The sequence below is a fragment of the Ruditapes philippinarum genome, unplaced genomic scaffold, assembly GCF_026571515.1.
Source record: "Ruditapes philippinarum isolate M1 unplaced genomic scaffold, ASM2657151v2 ctg11718_1_1_1_1, whole genome shotgun sequence".
Lineage (NCBI taxonomy): Eukaryota > Metazoa > Mollusca > Bivalvia > Venerida > Veneridae > Ruditapes > Ruditapes philippinarum.
In genome coordinates, this window is record NW_026865501.1 from 31,428 (window position 1) to 48,329 (window position 16,902).

The 16,902-nt window shown below is 31.4% G+C and overlaps 1 protein-coding gene across 1 annotated transcript; it reads left to right on the forward strand.

Moving 5' to 3' along the window:
• The first annotated feature begins 12,694 nt into the window (after positions 1–12,694).
• Positions 12,695–16,636, forward strand: LOC132729388 (uncharacterized). Its single transcript, XM_060715150.1, has 5 exons — positions 12,695–13,502; positions 13,905–14,056; positions 14,786–14,978; positions 15,426–15,506; positions 16,091–16,636. Exons 2-5 carry the CDS (start codon positions 13,980–13,982, stop codon positions 16,634–16,636), a joined length of 897 nt encoding a protein of 298 aa, XP_060571133.1. The 5' UTR covers positions 12,695–13,502; positions 13,905–13,979.
• Positions 16,637–16,902: the final 266 nt, after the last annotated feature.

Genomic DNA, 16,902 nt, shown 5'->3' on the forward strand with positions numbered 1-16,902 from the left:
TGTTGCACATTGACAGAGCACCTATGTATTTAATAGAACAATTTAATAGGGTCAAATCGTCCACACATACTGAACATATCCTTCGCTTTTTTGTGAAGGGGAGGGGGGTGTAAAATCACACTTTTCACATTTCCGTGTTAACCGGATGTTTCTTTTTCTAAAGAACACATACAACCATCATGTGGAGATACAACAAGTCAAAAACCCACCCTATTGTAAACTGTGCAACATTTATGTGTTAAATAAGTTTTAAATGGCGTGTATACGCCAGTTAGTCTGTCACGTTTCTTTATACTAATAATGTTTTGTAAAATAGATAAATACAGAATCCCTAAAGAAAGCCCAACACGACAAAATTGAAAATGTTGCAGGCTCGGTTTGATTGAGCCTGTTCATGGACGGTACTGGAAAGTGCAAGTTACCGTCCACGCCCCCTAGCACCGGCTTAAGCAGAATTCAACATTTAACACGAACATGGTGAAATTTTGAATTTAGAAACATCCGCAGATGTGTTCATACGGCGGTTATCATGGAACCTTCAATGTGACACAGTAGTGCCATTCCATGAAAAGCGGCGTATGGTCCCCAAGTAAAAGAATGCTTTTGCCCTAAACGAGAAAACAATGGGCGGAACTAAATAAAATGGAATTTTGAAAGGGGATCTGAGGTTATGAAGCCTGCATATCACAGATAAGACGTCAAAAGACAAATTTAAAAAGCAGGCAACATATCCTAAGGGTGTAACATTATTCATTATTTACTAAGACTTTGATTCATATTGTGTTGATAAAAGTTGATAAAAGTGGAACTTGTTGTTATATACATGTTGGGAATAATATAAAAGCATCCGATTTTACAAGAAATATAGTCAGTCCAACAAATTTGACAAAGGCCCCAGCACCCCTATTTTGGCCACTCCGCGATACTTTCCTCAGATGTCCCACACGTGAAGTATAGGATCGTTTTATTCACATGTATGAGAAGAATATGATTAGTGAAAAGATATGGTCGAACAGGTAGGATACAATACAACGTCTGAAGAACGCCTGAACGTACAAATTAAAGGAAGCCTTGTGTTTTTTAGGTCGGGCGTGTACATGCCATTACTAAGTTTAAGTTTAACTTTAATAGTTTGTCCAGGCACCCGTTTCTCCATCTCCATCGTTCAACCGCACTCCCTACTATATCTTATATTATCTAAACTCTTGGTAACTCATAAATTTGGCCATTCTAGTAATGTTAATAAGTCGAAATTTCGAGTTAGTAAGTCGAAATTTTGAGATAAGTAACTCGATATTCGAGTTAGTATGTCGAAATTTCGAGATAAGTAAGTCGAAATTTCGAGTTAGTTAGTCGAAATTTCCAGTACGTCGAAATTTCGAGTTAGTAACTCGAAATTTCGAGTTAGTATCTCGAAATTTCGAGTTAATAAAAACATACACTTGGCACTAATGCTCCTCCGTCATTTGCGACATTGAAATAGCATTCTTAAGTTGATTGTTTTTGCACGTGCAGTTTGGCCTAAACAACTCTTCAAACATCTGTACAGCGTTAATGACTAAATTAAAGATATTGGTGTTCGGATTCATTTTCTTAGTTAGACCATTTTCTTTCATCCTAGATAGATTTCACAACAAAATTCGACAAAAAATTGTTTTATTTATTTGATTTTTCAAAATGGCGACGTCATTGTGGCGGTTTGAAAACGCACAGAGAGGTAATAAGAACGGCGAGTGCATTAATAATGCACGCTTTCGGCCGTCTTTGTTTATTTAGAAAAATTTCCGATATTTTTGGAATGTCTTATATTATACGTTTATGCTCAAATTTGATGTTTTATCGTTGGTCATTTGATTACTAAAGGATTATATGTCGTTTAATCGGGATATAAATTTTAATTAATGTTCAAGGCATTAAGATAAGCCATTACGATAAGCACTGCCTATATACATGTTTAAATAAGATACATGGTGTCGGATTCCTAGCACATTACGACATTGACAGAAGCTTACCCGTCCTGTCACAGTATAATTAAAATGTATAATACTAATACAGAAATATAGGAATTTTCGTGTGGTAACGCTTCCCCTTTAATTTCAACAACTGCGCAGATATAAACAAGACATTCGTTTAGATAGCATTTTGGTTACAGTGCACATCTGACCATTTTGCGTACGTAAAACATCATTCTCTTTTTATTAGCATGTTTAAATGGAAATTGTTATTAATTTTTCATGCATCGTATAATGCTGTCCGTTTTATCGTCCAAATGCTTTGTAATTAACTCAGGCCTATATTCGTACGCGTGCATTTGAACTCGAACCGTGCATTATGCTACAACAATGCAACCAAAATTGATATCTATTTTCTTATTCTGACGGACAAGTAGTGTTTGTATAATAGGATAATGATTGTCAGTAAATACTCTCCCTGCTCATCCATTCATAGTTTGCTGATTTTGTGTGTTCTTATACATGAAGTATTATTGTAAATAAACTTTACAGACATCTCATCACAAAAAAAATACGTATATGCGCTAACAAAGAACAGATTGAAAGATACGGTCCGCGGTGGTAGATATTGTTAAATCTGTTCAGCTAGAGACATTGGTGATGAATATCACTTTATTTGTATATGTGAGAAATACAATGTTTTACGGAAAAGATATATAGACTGTTATTTTTTATGAAAGGCCTAACATACACAAACTACTACAGCTACTGTCAACTCAAAAATAGCCAAACTTTAAATATTCTAGCATGTATTATTAATTGTGCTATAAAGATAAAACTTAATCTGTTATTAATTAGTAAAGCTAAATGCTATACACAAGATCAACTCTTATTTTACGAATTATCATTATCTTTATCTTACAAATGAAAGTTCTTCATTAAATTTAAGACTAAACTGGATCACTGTCTAATATAACTTTTTACTTTGCGATATCACGGATTTATCGGGTGCGTGACATGATATTTAAGCGTTTATATATGGTTAACTGGAAGTTTCCGATCCTTGTGGTGATATATATGTAATATATATGATGTGTATGCTATACAGACTTTGTGTTTTGATTATGTATTGTAATCATTATTTTTGAGGACGTGGAGCTATGTTCAAGTCCGAGAAAAAGAAATAAATATTTTGTTCTGTTAAAAAATATTCCATTCTATATAATTTCCTGGAAAACATAAAATGTTTCGACCATAGTATAGTACATATTGAGGGTGTTGTGATAACATCATCTTCATCATCTGTTACTTCGTATGTTAAATCAAGCATATCTGATGTTCTTCAAGATTAAATAAAGGAATAAATTACAGCAGAACCTTTTTATAGACATTTTTGAATAGGCTTTTATGTAGACAATCAATGTGAACTTTAAAAGTATGTTAATCTAGTAAATAAGTATTTTAATTTATCTTGTTACGTTTAAGTGTTATAAAAAGGATTATATATTCATACCTTAGTAGTAATATCTCTCTATACGTAATAGTAACATATACATGTATTGTTTCCTCTTTTTAAAGTTACATTATGCTCATGTTTTAGCTGTCAAGTTGAGTTGAATAAATAATATATTTCAAAAGATTGGCTATTATAACGGTGATTGATCAATTACAGATAACGAAAAATGTGTATGATACAATATAAAGATACAATATAAAAGACTGCTCTACTCTTTTTAAGAATTAAGACCGATACATTCTGAACGATATTTATAGAAATACATGTGACCAGCGGAAATGTCTATAAATATCTTTCATAGTGTATCGGTTATGCTCAATTCTTAAAAAAGACTAACATCTTTAGAGTAGAAACTACTTCCCTTCGGATGGACTGTGACCTAGCTATTTTTTATTTTTACCTCTTGACTAATCATTTTAACTTGGATGAGCATTAAAGATATAAAGCTATGCTTTACTAAGTGCAATGATATCCCCTAAAAGCTAAAAGTATAGTCGGATAGTCGGTTATATGTCTCGTGGTCATAAAATGTTGATATCTTTAATTGCCATTGAGTATCACGGTACTAAATTTTATCGATAAAAATGTCTTACTTTCAACTACCTGACAGTACATAATAGGTGAAGTGAATCACATTTTAATCAATATGTTAAGTTTATAGATGGCTCTATTTTTGCCGATTACATGACAACGATGATGGTGCATACTACTAGAGTTGAACATATTTTGCATCATTGAGTAACTGGATTCCTTCCTGCTAGGCTGTTAGCTTTGGTAAGTTTGAGAGCAGTTGTTCAAATTACAGAATTCTAAAGCTTACGACGGGAAAATATGTCACTTTAGTCAAATCCGTCCGGAATAAACTTTCACTTTAACAGGTCAAGTAATGTGTGAACTTATACTATTTCTACGAATAATTCATCATGGTTCCACCATTACATTCATATAAATTCATCGCAGTAAAAACTACAAAAGGCGGGTGAGTACATTTCAATTTCATGGATTTTCAATTTCATCTTCATGAATTCACAATTTCGACTTCGAGTATTTACAATTTCAACATAGAATTTACAAATTCACGATTTCATCTCATCAATTCACAATTTAAACCTTTCTTATTCACGTATTTTACTTAAAGAATATAGCTTAATCTATTTCAATTAAAGATTCTGTAACTCATTTTTTCATGGTTTTATATCATAAATATGATGCTCATTCATGAACATTTATCAATATTGTAAGTTTCAAAAAGCATTATTTGTAAAGATATTACCGAATTTACATTTCATGTAAATAAAGGGGGGTAATAGGAAATTATTTTCGATAAAGTCTAAGCCAAATTTTTCAATAAGAAATGAATGCATATATTTAAAATATTACTTATAATGCGTATAAACATTTGCAGTACATATTAAACATATTTTTGGATGTTTGGAAATTGTTTTGGGAGAAAAATTATATGCATAAATAAAATTTCACTCTAGTGTTATTTTATCCTTAATAACAACAAGTAAATTCACGATTTCGACTAAATGTCATTTGTCACGATCGCGTGACTCCAGCATTTATGACGTCCTTGTGACTTGTTAAGGCGCGTTTTGAGAAACCAGGAACTACCTTTTTAATTAACTCGTAGATCTTGAGCTATGTGTGTGCGTGTGCGCGCGCAATTAAAAAGTCATATATAAATCCATCATAAATACTTTGAGGTAATGACATTTGAATCGAGAAATGTGCAGTTAACAAACACACGTAGTTGACCGTTGTGCGTGTTTCGGTTCTTCAAAGTATACAAGTGTTTAAGCCAATCAGAATTTGCGAAAAATTATTTGCATTATTATTAAAACGAAAAATACATACTTGTCTTGAAGATGACACAATTATTTATTTACATTAATCAAAATATCTCACAAATATGGTACAAAAGATTTTTTTGAATAACTTTCGATATTTGCAGAAAAATGATTACATTACCGTGTAGCAGATTAAAATCTCTTAAAATAGAGAGCTTCCAATACCCTACGTTTGTACCTACTAAAGTAACTAAATAATGATACATGTATAATCATAAATTTCATATCATGGTTTGTTATATTTTTCTTTTATTAATATAACTGCAAGTGTCCTGATTTTTTTACCCCAAAAATAAAGGGCTAGAAATAAAATATTAACACTAATTAATTCAGACAAATTAAGATATTTTAGTACTTAACCACAGATAGTTCCTGTAACATACAAAAATATGTAGAAACAGTGTGTACTTTTTTAAAGATAAATTTTAAATTATTTCTACAATTGCAAATCTTTAAACAATTTTTCAGTTATTTAGCTGTAAAGGTTTTCTTTAGCTTGATTTTTTTTGTTGTTGATTTTTTTTAAATTTCTTTTTGCACATTTAGAGACGTGCCGCTTTAAATGACGCATTGGGCGATCTTTACATAAACTGCCTGGTCATAACAAGTTTGTTGGCATTTAATTGTATAGAGATCAATATGTAAAACCATGTCAGCTGTAAAATGTCAAATTATAGATTATAGAATAACCATTGCTCTAATGTTGTTATTATTTTCATAGATATTGTAAACGTTTAGATTCGCTAATAATGTTTATATTAAAATGAGATTATTCTGATATTAAAAATGAGATTATTCTGATATACATTTATTTCATACAAAATCAATTTTTTCTGCATCAATATATGTTCATTCTCCAATATACTGTAAATCTTTGAATTATATCATGTGTTTATCTATTTATAATATTTGTTATGTGTAATGTAACAAGATACTGTATTGTATACGTTACGAAATAAAATTTCTGTTCTGTTCTATTTTTTTACCCGATAACTACTAAGGTCACTCACTATATTTGTTAACATTTTTTTAACTTTATATTGCAATGGGTGACTAACTGATATAGGTTATGTGTAAGAACCCAAGAATAGATTAAGATCGGAATATTCTTAATTTTATTAAGTAATAGTAAAGGGGAGTTTAATCAAAGAGGGCTGTGTTCTCTATACTGATAAATTGTGCGAATGTATCCGTAAAACTGCACAGTAGACAATAGTATGTTCGTTATTAACTTAAAACTACATGCCTCCAGATGAACCAAAAAATATTTCAAGAAAATCAAACTTAAGAATCTTAAAAAATCTTAATATTTTAAATAAAAATATAAGATTCGAGTAATAATTTACATGTATAGTATGTGCATAAACGACTGATTTTGCAGATTTTATTACCATATTCCTACTACATTACTCAGTAAGGGTTATTTTTGCAAATGTTGACCTCTCTATAATTAATGTAATTTATGTTGATTGTGTTGTTTGCAATGTGTAAATTACTTTCTTTGTTCACTTCACAATAGTTTACTTTTAAATACATTTTCAAGATTTTCATGAAAATTAGCATGAATCTGGAGGCATGCTGCTTTAGATTATTCTATACAATTAACATCATGACTTTAGTGAAGAAATTAGATTTATTTGTAAGAATGTTATGTTCTTTATATACTCTTTTGTATATAGATTTATATACTTTAGTCAATTATTATTTATTGTAATACTATAGTCATACATACATTGTATTTGTTACTTAATGATTAAAGTGACATTATGTTCATCCAAGGGTATATAGTGAATGAACTGGTGAAAGTCAAAATAAGTTTACATTTTGCCATACATACTTACAATTTAATAAATTACTTCGCATGAACGATAAATAACTTACGTGGCCAAAGGTTATTTCTGTGAATATCTATCGGAGTTTAACAGTTACATTCAATAAATAAAAATATTGGGGTAGTCTTTTTATATATATTTTAGGCAGATTTATATTTTACCCTAAACATTTTCCAACTTCAGAAGTTGGTCAATCACCTCACCATTATAGCAGTTAATCTTTTGAGATACATGTATATAATCAATTCAGTTCAACTTGACAATGAAACAATTAGCATATTATCAAATTGATGACTCAGACATTTGCAGCCTTACTAAAATGATAATAACTTAAAATGCAAAATGTTTAAATCAGCAAATCTCTTCATTGTATCACAATAACTTAACTCAAAATGTTTCTAATTTTGGATAACTAATCTTCATTTCTTACAAGATTTTATGATGATATAGATTATCGCCAAAATGTTTTTATTATATTAATTTCATAGGTTTAAAACTGTATATAAACTATAGAATTATTTTACTTATCTGTTGTTTATTATGTCAATACAGACCAAACATAGGCCATGAGACATGACATACATGTTGAATGACGGTATTTCTAGTTGAGTAATTTTGATTCTGAGCATACGACATCGGTTTCATACCTCAGGGTGTTAGAAACATGTCCGCCCAAACACACATACACATACATAATGTCAAAAAACAACACTTTTCCAGGTTAACTATTATATCATATGAATAATGTTATAACCGTTTAGTAATAATTTTATTTTGTTGATCTACATGAACAATTGAAACACCTCTAATTTAAAAGTGACTTATAGACCCACTGGGTTATTACAATAACATGTACACATGTCACTATGATAAAATTTTTACTTACTTACTTGCTTGCTTGCTAACTTACTGTTTAACTTAACACAAAAATGTCTTGCGCAATCTTAAAAAATTGCTCAAGTAGAACTACTTGATTAGAGATAATCGGCGATGCACTTCGAACGTATGTTGCTAACCTCTCATATGACACACAATAATGTGATTTTTGGAAAATCATATTACAAATTATCTATAAATAGAGTAGGTATAATATATATAAGGACATACATTCCGTGCGCCTTTATCAGTACTTACGGATATTCTGTCACGCAAAGCCATTAAAATATTGAGGTAAAAATTTATTATGTGTTATCAATACTATATGTGTTTTTTATGAACAAATTTTAAAATTTCAATAAAAAACTTGTTTATCACAAATATATAACTTTTTGATTTTCTTAAATTCTTACATCTTTAGCTTTTTTTGTATGAAAATAACGTAATAAAATATTTATATATATACTTGAATTTATTTTATGACAGTTTTAAACTGATAAATGTCATAGAAACTTCCTTTTCTCTGGTATATTTTTACCAAAAATGAAAATCTAGACCCACAGCATTACCAGACTTAAAATTACATGTAAAAGCATTTTCTTTAAGTCATCCGTAAATTTTGTTTTTAGAAAAAAAGATGTATTAGCTGCATTTTGATACCTTTTTATTCAATTTTGAACGTGATGCAATGTGATTTAGAGTTAGAGTAAATAAGTTTAACCACTAAAACTCGTTTGTATCTACCTAGTTTAGTTTGTGGATTTTATGAATTTAAAACGCCTTACTCATTGTTGCATTACAATGAGTCTAAAGATTACCGTCCAAAACGGACATATGAGCTTTTAAAAGACAACTTTTATACATAATTCAATTTTCTCCAGTCGTTTGTTAGCTGATGTTATTTTTTTTCTGATCAATTACTAGTAGAACAACGTTTTTCATAAGAATTATAGATTACTTAGAACTCCTGTATTTCTTTACAAAAGCCTTTTTAAAATGCAAGCTTTTATTCATTCAGAATAATGTCCATTATTCGTAAACTTTACAGTAAATCGTGGTTAAATTTTGCATACAGGTGTTCTTTAAGACATATAGTCGACCTATATTGTCAATATTCAAGTTCCTTATAGTGCTCATTAGGGTGGTCATACATTAAATACAGATAAAGACGGAGCTCAACGAATTGTTTAGAGCTATTTAGGGTTGTGTTTTATCTATTTTAGTTTCTCATGCATTTATATCAAGTGCCAAGCAAGTATTCAGTTACGTGACCATACATGAAACAAAACAAAAACTCTGCTAAAAAAATTGTTATACATGTTATAAAGGAAACTTAAATTTATATACACACTGCCATGAAGACATTATTCATTCTTTTAAAAAGGGCAAACATAAGTTTTATTACAATTAAATAGTGCTTTTATAGCATTTTAGATACTCATCACCTAGAGAAATAAGGGCTGAATGTGAAATTATTTGTCATAAAAGAAGAAAAAATGTAAACAAGTAGTTCTTTAACTTCCATATGAAATAATAAATCATTATATTTGTACTAATTGCTAAAAAAGCAACATAAACAAAAGACGGTTCATGTAAATTGCAAATAAGTTAAATTTTGTAAACTAAAACAAAATACCAAAAAAGAAAAGCTTTTGAGAATACAGATGAAAGCAGTTTTGAAGCAGAGAGGGCCTTATAATCAGCAAATATTCCTGCTCTTTTCTCGCCCGACTGACATCATTTTTATGTTATATGATGTAAGAGAATGAATGACTAATTAGTGTCCTTATTGACTGTCTCCTTATGCTAGCGGTTTGTGTAGATTGTTTTCTGTTAAATGCCCATTATGCCTCAGAAATGCTTTTATTTTCTATTTCTCAAAAGCTTTTAAATTTTGATGTACGTTTTGAGTATACAAAATGTTACACATTCGCCAATTTCATGAACATCTTTTGAATCTGTTGCTTGTTGGCATTACGTACAGTTATAGTAAATTAGTATTTCGAAGGAAAGTCAAAATACTACTTTGTATACATTTTGCTACTTTTATGGCACTCTATTCCAGATCACTAATTTCTTTAGGTAATAAGCATCTAACATTCTCTAATACAATTATTGAAACATTTGTCCAAAGAAGTGAAACATTATTTATTTCAGAGGCATAAACTGCCTTTCACAAGTGTTCAATAAACATTCATGTTTTACAAATCACATTACCAACTAAAAAAAATTCCTCAAGAGTCCAATTCATTGTTAACCTTAAAAAATAAAATCAATTTATCTAAATTCATTCAAATTTAAAATGTATGATTATTTGTTTGACTGAACAAATAAAAAGGATTTTAAAAAATGAAAAGGATTTTAAGGAAAAGAAAAAAATACAGCTAATTCCAAACGCGGAAGATAAAAGACCCGATAAAAAACTAAAATAGGCGATGGTAGGGTAAAATCTGCCCGTATCAATGATCTGTCTTATTCCCACTAAATAAACATACGATGTTCTAAATATTCTTTACCAAAAAGAAGTAAAACGTTTTCCAATCCTTAGATATGATATTTTAAAAGTGGTTATCAAATTTATGTAAGTTTCTTTTATCATATTGTTGTAAAGATCCATTTTACCCTGTAAAAGGAAAATGAAAATGCCCTACCATCAGTTAAGTATAATGGCCGACATGGCAACAACGTGACGCACGATAATGTGCTGTTTTTCATGTGTCGCAGCGACAAGCCGAAGAAAAGACGATAACGATACATGTATTTGTTGTGTTGTCGCTAGCGACAACGCAACGCACAAACGTGAAACAAATCAGCCACTATGAAAAAAAACACAACACATTCAACTTTTCAAATTTTGTTGGTTTTGCCCGGCGCGGCGAAAATAAAAAAGACACGACAAAATAAAAAAAAAACATAGATTGTAGCGTGTTTTCGTATTATATTTCGGCACGAAAGGCCGCCAAGCGAAATCAAGACAAACCCATAATTTGTCGTGTTTTCGCATTACACGTTTTCGCTCCGCCATACAAAGATTTGACAAACTTTAGGTAATATTTTCGTGTTTTCGCATTTTCGCCATACGACATGGCGCAATTCAGCCACCAAAATTTTATAACGACTTGACACTAGAAATTTTATAAATGAAACTAAAACATGAAATTGTATAAAATAAATTATTTTGGCTTGAAAAATCATTGGCGAACCGCCAATGTTTGTATGTGGGGTTTTCACAAAAAGGAAGAGATTGTATTTTCCGAAATTTACGAAACTTGAAACAACAGGTCAACAGCATAACACGAGTTTAAAAAATGTGTCATAACACCTATCTTATAGATTATACATCTTTATCTTATTATATCTCTATTTTGTCACTTTGATATTAACTCTGATATCAATATTGTCTTCATTTGTTTTATACGTTTCTATTTTCTTGAAAGTTAAAAGAACGACTATACATTACGTTGATGAACTATGGCAACACAGCAAGCAAGGAAAACTATGCTATATTCCCCAGCGGACAAGAATAAATGCAAATCTGCAGTTTCCAGGCTTCTCAAAGAAAAAGTGATCTCCCTGGACGCAGAGGGTGTTCAACTAGGTAAAGATGGACCACTGACGTTACTACAGATAGGGACATTAGACGGGGAGGTCTACTTGTTTGATGTTATGATTAACGAGAAGAAACAAGATAAAAAATTCTTCAAAGATACTACACTTGACAAAATTCTCACAAGTACAACCATAGTTAAAGTAAGATGCTGTTATCTCCGAGGTTTATTATTAATCAGTTTTTTAAAGGGTAAATATTCGAAAATGATTATATGTTTGTAATAAAACATCTGAAAGATAAAAGATGTTCTATATATTTTACATATTATACTAAAATAGATTCGTCTGAATTTCTCCTGAAGATATGAATAAGGCGCAGGTACTAGTTTCTTATTTCTTACAATATATTTTTGGCAAATTTGTAAGTCTTTGAAATTGATGAGGAACGTGTTTTCAGCATTTTCCGTCGGTCAGACCCACTGACAAGTTCACAGGCATTATTTTTCAGTGGCATTATGAGTATAAACTAATTTTTGTGGTTTAAGTCATTTGTAGACAGGTATTCAGGTAATGATATTATGGTAATAATAACAACATACCATAATAACAACATACCATTAAATGAAGAATCTGTAAAATGAGTATTTGTATACATAACAAGTCACTTTAACAGGATAAGATATCTCATTTCAAAACAGAGCATGTAGGATTTTTTTTCTTTGCAATTGAAATTTAAAGGTAAATGCTATAGTGTGTTTTAAATGATCTTCAAATTTTCATTTTTGTTTTCTAAGGATTGAATGCTAAAATATGAATATGTACAATGCGTAGTATATTAATTTTACTGCGTCTTAAATTAAGGGAGATTTTACTGTAAGCCTAAAAAGGAGTTTTCATGTACATTGTTCTTGAACGATTTGCATGACTGTTTAAATGTAAATTTACGAGTTTCTTTTAAATATATTTTAATGTAGAGTGTTTAATCTTATCTAATCAGATCTTCATTAATATCTAAAAAGTTTTTCGATGACTTATATTTTTCGGGTTTTTCATCTTGCTCATGACAGTCTGTATTTTATCACCATTTTTGGTATATTTGGATACGTTTTTGACACACAGGTAGTTGCTATACACTTAGTCTGACAGGCGGCTATAGAATCTTACATGCCTCCAGTGTATATTAAGATCAGCCGACACGTTCTTGCCGTGCCGTCTGATCATGGTCTGTTCTATTCCCTATTCACTCAGTTTATATTTAATTTTTTCCCCCTAAAATGATGAATGATCTTGTCCAAATTAATTGAAAGACAATTTTCATTAAGATAGAGTGACAATGGTTTTTGTTAAAGAGATAGCTATAATGTCTAAACATCAGTTATGTTTAGCTTATTCACGACCTTTTATTGCTAAAATGTCAGAAAAGGACAATATACCATTCATTTACATATATATGCATGTACATTACACATAAAATGTATTGAATTAGAACCAATCAAAGTATAAATATAGAATGAATTCATTTACAAATTATAGTTTTATTAAACTACTCCTCAATCGCCCCTGTGATTCCACATCACAAGTCTAATGCCAGACTAAATAATCTCTAAATATAATTAATAATAGTAGTTCTTGCTTTCTAAATGTACTTATTAAAAGCATAGCTTTTACAAACGTATGATACGCTATCCGCATTAATTTTCTAATTAGTATTTTATTGAAAAATGCACATTCTTACATTTTCTTTCATATCGTTTATCTTTACTCTTGTATGTTCAGTTAATAATTGACATTTTTTTAACAAGGTAGCACATCTTGTGATTGAGAGCACAAAGGGAAACGACTTCCTACTAGAGAGAAACTTGCAGACATTTGTAAACTGTATTCTGAAAATGCCGAAGTTTACGAGGGCAAGGATGACGTAAAGGTGATGATCTTGAAACTTGTTATCGACAACGCGATGTTCGTGGAGTTTTTAATCGAAATGGATTTTTTTGTGTGTAAACAAATAAACTAACAAATTTCAGCGTATTGACGGCCCTATACAATATTTTAATAAACTAATGCAAAGAAAACCAAAACAAAACAATTTATAATCGCCGTGCATATGAAAATATTCTAAATTTAATGGAATATAAAAACGCAAGTCTCGTAGTCCTATTACATTTTGAACAGCTTCGTATATGTTCTCTTCAATTATGCTTACTTTCAATGCAGGTTTGACCATAAATTCATCCAGTGTCTGTTTTCGACGTTTTTGATGTTCACAATGTAACTAAAACAGAACTATAAACATGATAGTTATATTTTACATCAAATTACATTCCAGAGTTTTATTTTACCTCAAATTACATTACAGTTGGAGTGGAGCAAGATTTCTGGCAATTACTGGGCGAAAAGACCTATGACACAAACAATGATGGATTATGCCAGTGGAGACGTTACATCTCTCATTCCAGAAGTTTACGAAACGCAAAAAGAGTAAAGCTTTTGTTATGTTATATAATTTTATGTAGATATATGTAATAATCACTTGCCCGCACCCTTATGGCTGAGGGGTTGCCTTTAAGGTTAAGGTATCAAAATTAAAGTCACCGTTCAACCCTGCGTGATAGTAGAAGGCGACAAAGTGGGTAATTTGTATCTCTTAGCCCTAGCAAGTGAATTGGTTTTGACCAATTGTGTTGCTTTTAGCTTACAACACCCTCGGATAGCCAAAATCATCTTGAATTCCTGTTTTGACGCCATATGACATAATCTGTGTTGGTGCGCCGAAAATCAAACAAAAAAGACAAAAAGGCATCTGTCCACTTAGAGCCGTTATTTTTGGATATTTTTTAGACTGCGTTCCATGAACGTTGCTCTATCTTGTTGAGTTTTTATTCTTGAAGTTTTTTTGCACCCACTGTAAGAAATTTATCTTCCTAGGACGATGGACAATCTATCTGATATTCTTACTGTGTTTTAAAGTGCCTGCCTGATGTAATGCACATATGAGTCGGTTTTACTTCCTAAAAATATTATCATGTAGTCACGGGACATGCTGTGTTGCATAAAACGTTGGCCAGAAAAATATTGATTTGACATTATAACATCACATAAAAATATATTACTCATAGATTGTGGAACTTAATTGATAAATATTAATTATATGTACGTGTTTTTTTTTACAAACTTCATTAATGTGATAATTTATAAAAAATTTTTTAGATATATCACAAGAAATCAACTCCTTGACTTGTATGAAGAAAGGGTTCTTGAAGAAATAGAATTATATATTGAGCCGGCTGCAAAAGAAAAGCGCAAACATAGAAATTTTGATATCAGAATGGATATTCTTGGAGACATGGCCAAAAAGTACAGACGAGGAACTGTTTATGAAAGCATTACGGATGAAGATGAGGTAAGTAAATGTAATCTAGGAATACAGCCAGAAAGCAAACAAAGTGAGAAATTAGACTTAATTGTGCTGAATTGTCAAAATAAGCCGGGATTATACACATTTTTACGAAATATTTATGCTTTTATACAACACAAATTAATTTCAGCTAAAGATAAAAAAGAATATGATCTCATGCTACGGTAAAACTTGGTAAAGATCCCGATAAAAAATGGGCTTTAACATGTGTCCGGTATTTCTTTAATGTCACATTTTTCATTTTGTTATTGCTAACTGAAACAAGCCAATCATAAGAGCAAGTATGTTCTTTTATATATCTTCTCATTTAATGAAATCTTTCTTCAGATGAGCCTGTTTTCCAGCGTTATGAATGATTAAAAAGAAATTTATAAATGAAAAACCTTTTGATTGATACATGTTTAAATGATATATTTATCTGAACTTGAACAGATCAAGACATTGAAAGATACCAACTTTTCTGAGCTGGCTGATCACAGTAGCGTTATAACAGAACTGAAACTGCAGTCTATGGCAATAGATAAATATAGAATCCCTAAAGAAAGCCCAACACAGCAAAATTGAAAATGTTGCAGGCTCGGTTTGATTGAGCCTGTTCATGGACGGTACTGGAAAGTGCAAGTTACCGTCCACGCCCCCTAGCACCGGCTTAAGCAGAATTCAACATTTAAACGTGAAATAGTAAAATTTTGAATTTAGAAACATCCGCAGATGTGTTCATACGGCGGTTATCATGGAACCTTCAATGTGACACTTACGTGCCATTCCATGAAAAGCGGCGTATGGTCCCCAAGTAATAAAAAGCGTGTGCCCTAAACGAGAAAACAATGGGCGGAACTAAATAAAATGGAATTTAGAAAGGGGATCAAAGGTTATGAAGCCTGCGTATCACAGATAAGACGTCAAAAGACAAATTTAAAAAGCAGGCAACATATCCTAAGGGTGATTCAACATTATTCAAGTAGGAATATTGGAACCACCCAACTAGAAATTGCCGAAAAGTTGAAACTAAAAATACTACAAGCACAACAATAATGTCGTGCTGAACGATCTTCAAGGATCGAAAAAATAACATCATTGATTAAATGTACGGGGAGACTTTTTACCTGACGTCACTTGAAGAAAAACTTGAGACACCAGAGGAGTTCAACCCAGATCGTGGCGTCAATTTTAAACTGACTGACATTGAACGTTTTGGCTCAGAGCAACTAAAGAACGATGCGTTACGAATTAAAGCAAAAGTCGATGATGTTATATTTTCTGATGTGCAGAGGAAGTACAAAGCCGATGAACCGCCCGAGAACTTATCGTCTCCAGAATATCAGATTATCAGAAATCTTAAACCAATTAGAGATAATGCCCCAAACTACCCACCAACTGTTCTTGCAATACATTGGAAAATTGCGGCAACTGAAATGCAAGACGCTACTGATGGACTTAATGACGACCCCGATTACAACATGACAATTCCGGTTCCTAAATTAAAGTTCTTCACTTACAACACTAACGTTCCCGGAAATGCGCACAAGCATTGCTGGAAAAAAATGAGTCTGCAATTGTGCGTAGAATCCCGAGGAAGTATACGAAAAATTCTCAACTTTCCGATCTTACGACTTCAGAAAAGATGGTCTTGGAACGTTTGAAAATTTCTTCAGAAAGTTTCCACCCTGTCATTGTTAACCTTCATTGGAAGGTTAATGCTGAGAAGTTGGAAAAGGACATAGCAGATTTCCGTGCTGGAAACCTCAATGTCAATGATGGTCTACGGAAGAAACTAGACTTTTTTCAAAAAAATAAATCAGTTCCAGTGGAAGTAAAGCAAAAGGCGTTAGCGTTTCTGCAACTATTACCGCCGTCCCAGGGTAACCGTGGCAGAGGGAGGGGGAGGAGGTATTAAACAGTTGAGCAT